Here is a 9,521-nt window from a genome sequence, read left to right as displayed (position 1 = left end):
GGGAGATTGGAATTAAGGGGAAGGGCAATTTTGGAAGGCGAATCTGCACAGCTATGGCTTGCCACAGTCATGTCACTAGATATTCCTCACAATCCCTACCTCAGTCACATGTCTTCAATACAATCTGAGGTAATCTTTGGGGGGAAGCCAATTAACCTAAATGTATGATTTTAGAATGTGGGAGGAAACCGGAGTACTTGGAGAAAACCCATACACAAGGAGGACACTGTAAACTCCATGCAGATAATGTCCTGGCCAAGATTCAAACCTGGAACCTCTGAACCACTATGCTGCCATGTGTTTACCTTTTTAAATATATATCGTTGAGATCGTTTTCAGTGTAAAGCTGATACATATTACAATTGTATCATGCAATCTTTGTAAAAAAACTTTAGATTTACATGTAATATATATATATATATATATATATTTCTTATATATCAAAATATATTAATAATACACATAATATAAGGACATATCTATACTATTACCTATTCAATCAATCTGTATCCAATCATGGGTCCCGTTGCACTACATAGTTGTAGATACAAAAGAGATCATACCGAAATACTGTCACATATTTACAGAAAGCAGCAACAAATGGGAAGTTGGTAATAAAGAAGGGGTATTAAACTAAAGCTGGGGGTCAGGAGCCACATTTTGTTATCATTACTTATTTATACAGATACAGTTCTAAACATTACACAGATTACAGTTATTGTTAATTCATCTCAATAAATAAATATACAAACTTCATAAATGAGAAAAATGTCATTTACTTACACATCAGGGTCACTATAGTAATAAATAGTAATTTATTTAACAATAGGATTACAAGGATTGAGAAGCAGAGCAATGGTTGACAATCATTGTGTATCTTTTGTGCTTTAACATATTTCAGCAGCTGTACACACCCTTCTGGATGAAGAATAAAGCCACACCTATATCATTGTGATGTGTGGAAATACCAGTCTATCCATGACATAATAATCACAGCATTGATCTTAGGACTCCATAAAGTACATTTTACTACATGCTTACAGGTTTGGTATTAGGCACAAAAGTTCCAACCACACTTTCACGACAGTATATAAAACAATAGTATTGTTATCATTATTGCACCTACTTTTACTTTTGTCAAGTAGATTTACCAACACCAATGGTAAATGCGTAATTGGACAAACAATGCCGTGTATGATAAAAGTTTAGCATAGAATTAGGTGGGGCCCGTTCAACTTAACAAACAAATATGGATGAGCACAAATGAAAAACTTGCATGAATGCAACTTTTTTGGGAGTATATAGGGAAGAGTAATACCTGTTCACATGTCTATGTATACTTAATGCAACTCATAGACACACATTGTTTGTATGATAATGGTGGTATCAATACTATTCTTATCTTCACATTTTCCATCCTTGAAAACAAAAAAAGTTTGCTTCTGCTTTCTATCTGACTGTGTGAAAACTGCTTGAGTATTTCCTGTTTGCTCTGAACAATCACCAATAATATAAAGTAATATGAGAATCCACTATAAATGGTTTTTTTTTACAATGCCCTGGTTTGCAATTACAGCCATCATTCCAAGAAAAAGAACAATCTTGTTTATCTAAAAAAGTTATTTAATTCAAGCAGTGTGCACAAATCTGATAATGATTTCATTCAGGATGTATTGGCTTCAGAAGCAAAATGGAACTGTGCATTGATTTAGACTTTTGCAAAAGGTGATACAACATCCCTTTGTATTGCTCCCAAGTCCTTCCTTTTCCTTTATTACTTTAATATAAAAATATATAAAGATGAAGGGGATATACCAACCATACGAAGTAGGGTGGTTTGATATATATGTGTACAGCACAGTGTTGAGTATTGCTGAATATAGGAGAAGAGAGGTACATTCCTGCTGAATCGTGGCAGAAGGAAGAGACAAAAAACGTGATGCTGCTGAATGGTGGAACAAGAGGAGGTATGGGGCATGTTGGTGCTGAACTGTTAAAGAAGGGGTAGGTGAGAGACGTGATGAAGCTAAATAGTGGAGGAACATAAAGATGGATGGTGATGCTGACAAGCGATATCCTTTCTGCAATAAAATAGGCATACATTTCTAATTCACAATCTCCTTCCTAATCGCTACCCAAAGACCAATCTTTGGCCATCTTGATTGACCTGGTTAGATGACATAACTTCCTTGCATGCAGCTGGCAGTTCATTCAGTCCAAGCAGTCCCAGGGTTTGTTGGGATAACTGGCACATTTTGGTGTCATATGCTGAGGTTGTGGTGAAAGGTATGATGATGCTTTCCAAAACAATACTGGAAGAATAAAGGTCTTCTCCAAAAAACTGGCTGGACTATGTTAGGGTCAATTGACTAAAATTATCATATGAACATTTTGGTGCAATATAAGTACATAATAATATTAATCATGTGTAGAAACTTGACCTTTCTTGCCATTTGTTATCCCACCCTACCCTGACTATAAATAATATAGTATGTCTTGCATTTATTATAATATTGCAAACACAATGGTTATTAGTTGCTTTTTGTAGTTACCATTATTTTACCACTTCATAGTTAACATATTTTCACTTTCCTTGTCTGTATTTTCTGGTGCAATTTAATTCTTCAGGAAATGTTTAGATCATCAGTAAATTTATGTCACTTCTAGAAAAACGTATGAGGTGGGATGAGTCAGGGGCAAGCTTACATTGTACAAGAAATGTCTAGATTCTGAAAAAAGCAGCAGCCCTAATCTCTGTATTTACCCATAATGTTCACCAGTTCACCTCTGCTTAAGCATTTTTCATCACTTTGGATTACTCGTGTTTGTGACAGTTGTATGTAGGCAAAAAAATTGGTGCTTCCAGAGTCATTGATAGAAACAGAGGTTTCATACCAGAAACAGTAATACTGTTTGAGCCTACAAATGTGTTTAATCCTGGGCTTGTCCTTGGTGATATATATATCTTTGTATGTGATGATGCAGTAATTAGCTAAATAACTTACTTTTCATGTAGTTTTTAGGTAAAAAAATAGAAAAAGCTGTTGTATATCCTTTTCCTTATAGAAGAACCCCACTAATTAGCATAAAACAACCACATAATATAGACACCAAATATAATAAAAACACACAATCTCATGGAAAAATATGTAAAAAAAAACTTTTAGCAGTGTCCACACTATTTGCTGGTTGCAATACAGATAAAAATTTAAGATAAAAAATATAAAAATATAATACTTCCACTTATACACAGGCTCAATAGTAGAAAAAAACTAATTAAAAAAGAGTTTTGCTTTGGAATCTGGGCTGATGAGTTGTAAGTAAAGGGAATAGCTATATTGACAATAAAGTTTTTCCGGGACATGCAGCTCTTGAAAACTTTTGCAGAACTGCCAGCGGAGCTGATGATTTAAAATGGACAAATCAGTTCGGCTATGGAATAAACAGAAGTCAACAAGTTCCATTGACTTAATTGCTCAATAATTATGATAACATAAATTATTACTGAATAAAGACACAGTAGAGCTGTATAAAAGTATAACCTACAGAAACAGAAGCAGTAGTCATTAAGCATTAATTGACTGTTAACATAAAAATCAATGTTTTACCAATGAGAACCAAAAAAGAACTTATAAAGGTCTTAGTTAACTGGGCCTAGTGTTAATATTGAGTATTAAACAATGGATATCTGTATAACAGCATCCTTTCCCAAATGTCTCTTGCCAAAATGTCCCAACATTATGTTTCCTCTATGCCATTAGAGGGTGTTCTGGCTGTAGAGCCACCCTAAGATTGGACCAGAAGACTTCTTGTTCTTCTTCCTCTGTTGGCCATTTAAGGTAAGTTTTCGTGTTCATGAGTTTGCGCAGTTTGGCAAATCTTCTTGGAACTGTAGACTTTTCAATAGGCTCCAGGATAACCAAAATAGCAGTGTCATTGTTTTCATCAAAAAGACGAAAATGTGAAAACTCAAGCTCATACTTGCACCATTCACTCTGAACAAAGTGCTCAGACAAGATAAACAGGGTCTTGTAGCTTGTCTCCATAGCATCAATTATGTTATCAATGATTGTTTTGCCAGGCACAAAGTCTCTCTTATGAAAACATATTTTGAAAGAAGGATCACCATTTTCCAGCAATGGCAACATCATATTTTCAACCCATTCAGAATCTCTTTCACTATATGATACATATGCATCATAACTGATTTCTCTATCCAGTACTTTCATAGGTCTTCTCTTTGCCTTCAGCCAGGCCCAGGTCATCTTCACGTACCATAAAATGTGAAAATAATGGCAGCACGCCACAAGTAAGGCTATGCCTAGTATCAGGATAATACATGTTATGGTCACAATTAATGTTTTGTGGCACATTAAGGGAGGAAGATGTGCTCTGTCAATTTGATTGCCTCTGACAGATGTCGGAGAATCACAAATATAATTCTGTGGCCAACCAACAAGTAGTTTATAATTCCGGTTAACAAAATCCACAAACTGACAGGAGCAGAAATAGCTATTGTCCCGTGCATCCAGTCCTGTTAAAGTGGGAAAGAAGCTCAAGTCAGACTGGAAAAAGTCAATGAGCCGATTTGTTCTGATTACAAGCAATTGTAAACTGGGCAGTCGGGCATCAACTGGTAGTTTAGTTAATCTGTTATCTGATATGTAAAGCTCCTTTATATTTGGCAAGAAAAATACAAATTCCTCAAGATTATTGGAACTCACGTCCAAATACTCCAAAGTTTCAGGAATGCACTCGCTGATTTGTCTGATCTGACAATTTGAGATATTTAAGTATTTTAGGTTTGCAGGCCATGAACATGAAGTAAGTGGTGAACTGCCAAAACTGTTTTGACTTAGATCAATGCTGGTTAAAGATGGTATATGTCCTAAAGTCCCAGCAGCTTTTGGTAAGGATATCAGTCTATTTCTGCTCACATTTACAGTTTTCAGTGAAGGCAAAGCACCAAATCCATCATAGAAACAGGTTGTACTTTCCAAAAGCACATCGTTAAGGAGATTGCCACTAAAATCAAGGTACTCCATCATCTCAAAGGATCTTGAAAAATTGCAAGGCATCAAAAACACCTTGCTATCAGTACAGGTAACACTTTTAATTTTCCTCACCACCTTATAAATGAAGCGTAAGTCTGAAAAAAGATAAAAATTTGGTATGTACAAATTCTTAATCACTATGGTGGAAATAGATGAGTTTTCATCCATCAGAATAGGAGACCCCCGCCCTGTTCCCTTTAGTTCACAATCATCAAACACAAGGTCTGTAACATTTTGGTAGGTATGAACAATCTCTATAAGTCGTGCTGCACTGGCATCTGTTACCAGGCAATTTTTATACATTAAAACCTTTGCTGTAGTGTTATTCAGAACTGCAAAGGATTCCACATCTTGATGATCATGGAAGGACATGTTTTTGATTTCTAATACTATAACAGATAATGAAAGATCTGTTATGATGTCTGGCAGTAAGGTCAGATTTACAGAAAGGGTAACATGTCCAGTAGATTTTACTGTCTTCAGGGTACCATTTGTATATTGTCTCAGCATGGAAATGTTTAAGTAGAGGTTATCCAAGCTCAACACACCATCCAAGTCATGCCTGTGCAAAGCTTCAAAGTTAGGATTTCCAATTTTTAAATCCCTCAGTGAAGATAGCGATGAAAAAAGTGATGTTTTACCAAGTGAAGTATATTGGTTACCCAGTAAGTTTAACCTTTTCAGTCTTTGAAGGTGTCGGAACCAAGTAACCGAAATGTTGATTAGTTTATTGTTAGATATATCCAACTCTTCCAAATTTACCAATGACTGAAATGCATTTTGGTGGATGAAATAGATGGCATTGTTGTTTAAAAGCAATACTTTAAGCTGTTCATAAGGCTTTAAATCTTTGTCTGTAATCTCCTGAATTAAGTTATTGGAAATGTCCAGCCCCTGAAGTCCTCTCGGCAATGTGGAAGGGATAAGAGTCCAATGTCTAGAAGAACAATTACAGAAATTCACGCTATCACAAGAACAAGTCTCCCCATCATTGAGTGAATGTGCTACAGCCACCATCAAACAGATTGAGTAACAAATCCACAGGTAAGTAACCATTCTGACGTTGCAGCAGCTAAAAATAAATAAATAAATACAAATTAGTAAGTACATTTAATCGCAGTAAACTAAGTCTAAATTATGGCTAGGGGTACAGTGGGCCTAAGATGCCCAAACAAGGCACACTCTAAACTTGACCAACTGTTTATCCAATATTACCACTGCTAAAACAAACACTCAGGAGGTTGCAGGCTCTAAGGTTCAAACGGGATTAGCCAGCCATCTGGTCTGGTTCTTGTTCCCATATTGGGCCTGATTTATTAAAGGTCTCCAAGGCTGGAGAGGATACACTATCATCAGTGAAGCTGGGTGATCCAGCAAACCTGTAATGTATTTATTTAAAGTTATTTGCTATTTTCTAGCAAATGTTTTGAATCCTGGACCAGATCCATTCCAGTTTTTCTGAATTACCCAGCTTCACTGATGCAAATGTAGCATCTGCAGTCTTGCCCAATGTCACAAATATCAATCTGTTGCCAATTTATTTTCACAATTGCCCATTAGTTGGCTGCATATTCTAACAACTGCTTGTATGTATTATCAGGGATGTGAGTTAAGACCACCATGTCATTTTATGAACACATCTGCTATGTTAGTGTATAATAATAATTTAATCCCCTGCAGGCATGTCAAAGCACAGCACTGTTAGTCCTATATTTAAATTTGTAATAAATCATTGCCTCCTTTTGGGCACAACATTCTTTAGCCTCTCAATTGAAGGTTTCCTGATTACATAATGCATGGAAAATACACAGAGGAATCTTTAGGTGCAGCTTTCTTTCCAGCAAAGAGAACAGTGAGCAGTACTGAGCAGCTAACCACTAAATACCACTCACAAACTCTTAAAACTGCTGAGACTGCATGGGCAGCATTGGCCACACAATGCAGATATACAGCCATAAGGCAGCTCCAAGTGCATAGATACCATTGTGGTCAGTACTATTTACATTTTATTATTACATTATATTTGTCTTAGGGGTATAATATTTTCAGAGAGCATATCTTTTGTGCTAATATTGCAGTGTTTAACATTTTTTACTCCATATTTTTGGTTTTTTAATAAGTATAGACATTTGTAAATGAACCACTGGAGAAGGGTAGATAGGTTACTAAAGTAATACTTTGGATATTATATCAACTAATTAAAATACTGTAAATAACTAATCAGTTGCCAATTAGACATTCATTATGAGAAAGCGAAGGAAGACAGAAATACGGTATAGCACTGTTAAACAAAAATAGAACATACACATGTAATGAGCTGTCCCAATGTAAACATATAATTATATACTACACATACAAGTAAAGTGCAGAAAACACTGATATATTCTTAAGATTACCGACATCAATCTGATCTATTTTTTACATATAGAGTATCTAAAAAAATTCATAAGACTTTACCATTGAAGATGTACCCCTGGCAAATATGAAACTAAAACTGTATTAATAACAAGAAGAATTCAGCTGTGGCTGAATAATTTAGCAAAGGCTATAAAGATTATTATTGACTGCGGGAGATTCAAGTAAGTATGCATCCTGGGGTGAGAAGGGGAGAATTAAATCTCTTAAAGAAAATAAAAGATTTAAAAATGTTTTAGTATTCACAGAACATATTCTTAACAAGTTCCACCCACCTCTGCAGACATTGTCATTTCCTCACAGCAGATGTTATATTTGAGTTGTTTCTCTTAGCAGCTCTGCTCTCCCCTACCTGATTTAATTCATAAACTTGCAAATCCCAAATGTAGACACAGAACAGGTACTTTGGGAGGAGGGAACGGGGGAGATGAGCTGCTGAGCGAACTTGAATGATATTTGCGTTTCTACTTTGTAGGCTAGTTTTAGAGTTCATTAACTAAAAGTAAACAGTTTAATTTTCATATGACCACAACCATACTTTTACTTTCTCCTAAATTCTTGGTATGCCTTTCCCAATGATATATTTCTAACATATAGGCATTGTACTGCATTATCACAATAATGACCAAGTTCCTCATTTCACAGATTTTTCCCTAATAAAACCTCCAACCCAATGATTCCACAGATTTGGAACAATGTGACCTCCTCCGCTGTGACAGTGCTTGGGTCTAGCAGCCAATCACTGGGCGGAACACTGACACGTGACTATGAACTTGACCTTACCCCTCTTCTAGGTTGCTGATTAATGGCTGCGATGGAGAAATGGCAAGGGAGCACAGTTAAAGCAGATCTATCACTACATACTTAAAATAATATAAAAGTATGGCTATCTCCTTTACCAAATGTAAAAATGTTTTTTTTTTATCATTTTTTTGGGGAGGACATCTTCCCTTTCATTTGTCATTCCAGCAGGCGGCTCCTACTGATCAGAAATGCCTCATCAGAGGCTTCCTTATAAGACATGTCACCCGAACATGTGCCTGCTTAGTGCAAGTTCAGGTGACATGAGAATAACCCTGAACAAAGAAGGTGGCGGTGCTGGATGCTATATTTAGGGTCCGAAAGAATAAGAAAGTTAATAAATCAGAGCTTTGTTTAGGTACTAAGTAGTGTATCCAGCCCTGAGCTTTAGAATTTACACAGAACTGTCTATAACTGGTGATAGCAGCAAGAGTTACATTGTTTATCTATCTATTTATCAAGGAACTTGGTTCATGTATTTGAATATAAAATGTACCTGGATGGTGCAGGGAACATACAGTCTTTAATCTGTTTTTTTTCACATCAGCCCTAAACGTGATAAGATTTAGATTACAATGGAAAGTTTATCAGAACCAGGATGTCTATAATCAGAAAATCAGATCTAAACACAACCTGTACTTCTTCTTTTCTGTCCCATCATAACACAAAGTATTATCCTGAGCCCTGATAGCACACACAGTTCTGCTAGAAGTAGAAAACACTGTAAAATATAGAAAACCAACCTGCAAACTTGTGTTTGGAGCAGCTTTCCTGTATCTGTGTACTTTTCTGATGATTGTGCATCCGAGTAAGAAGAAGGAAAGAGCTTGTGACAAACCCTGGAACAAATTCTTAGTCACATACAAGGATCTTGTTGCAGGGCTGAGCAGAAAATCTCATTTGTAGGCGGAGAGTCAGTGAATGTGGATTTGTTATAAGGGGAAATCCCAGCTCTGACAAGTTCACCAGCCTGCCATGGCAGGATGTAGTCTGTATTGTGTACTGTAATGCACTTTACTGCTTGTGAAGAGCTTGTGGGGGTTATTGACTTTCTCCTTTTCAACTTACACATTGAATTATTTGTTTGCAGGTAATGTTTGTGGCTACAAGTGTGATATTGTGAAAATCAGAACACTTTTTCCTTCTTTGTGAAAGTTTATGATAAAAGCAAGATGGGCAACAGCCCATATGTATGAAGTACGTCATTCTCAGACTTGAAAAACTTTCTAAAGCCATAATGACTTCGTAAAG

At 36.1% G+C, this 9,521-nt stretch overlaps 1 protein-coding gene across 1 annotated transcript; it reads right to left on the bottom strand.

Moving 5' to 3' along the window:
* Positions 1 to 756: 756 nt before the first annotated feature.
* TLR2 (toll like receptor 2) lies at positions 757 to 9,152 on the bottom strand. The gene is made up of 2 exons (XM_072405935.1): positions 9,014 to 9,152; positions 757 to 6,126 (listed from the first exon to the last, which is right to left on the bottom strand). Exon 2 carries the CDS (start codon positions 6,108 to 6,110, stop codon positions 3,750 to 3,752), a length of 2,361 nt encoding a protein of 786 aa, XP_072262036.1. The 5' UTR covers positions 6,111 to 6,126; positions 9,014 to 9,152; the 3' UTR covers positions 757 to 3,749.
* Positions 9,153 to 9,521: the final 369 nt, after the last annotated feature.

The sequence above is a fragment of the Pyxicephalus adspersus genome, chromosome 3 (assembly GCF_032062135.1).
Source record: "Pyxicephalus adspersus chromosome 3, UCB_Pads_2.0, whole genome shotgun sequence".
NCBI lineage: Eukaryota > Metazoa > Chordata > Amphibia > Anura > Pyxicephalidae > Pyxicephalus > Pyxicephalus adspersus.
The sequence above is the reverse complement of the archived record's forward strand: the minus strand, read 5'-3'. Positions and strand labels throughout refer to the sequence as shown.

What these genes read in the sequence shown, in the direction of transcription:
- TLR2 (XM_072405935.1), bottom strand. Translation starts at nt 6,110, where the DNA reads ATGGTTACTTACCTGTGGATTTGTTACTCAATCTGTTTGATGGTGGCT.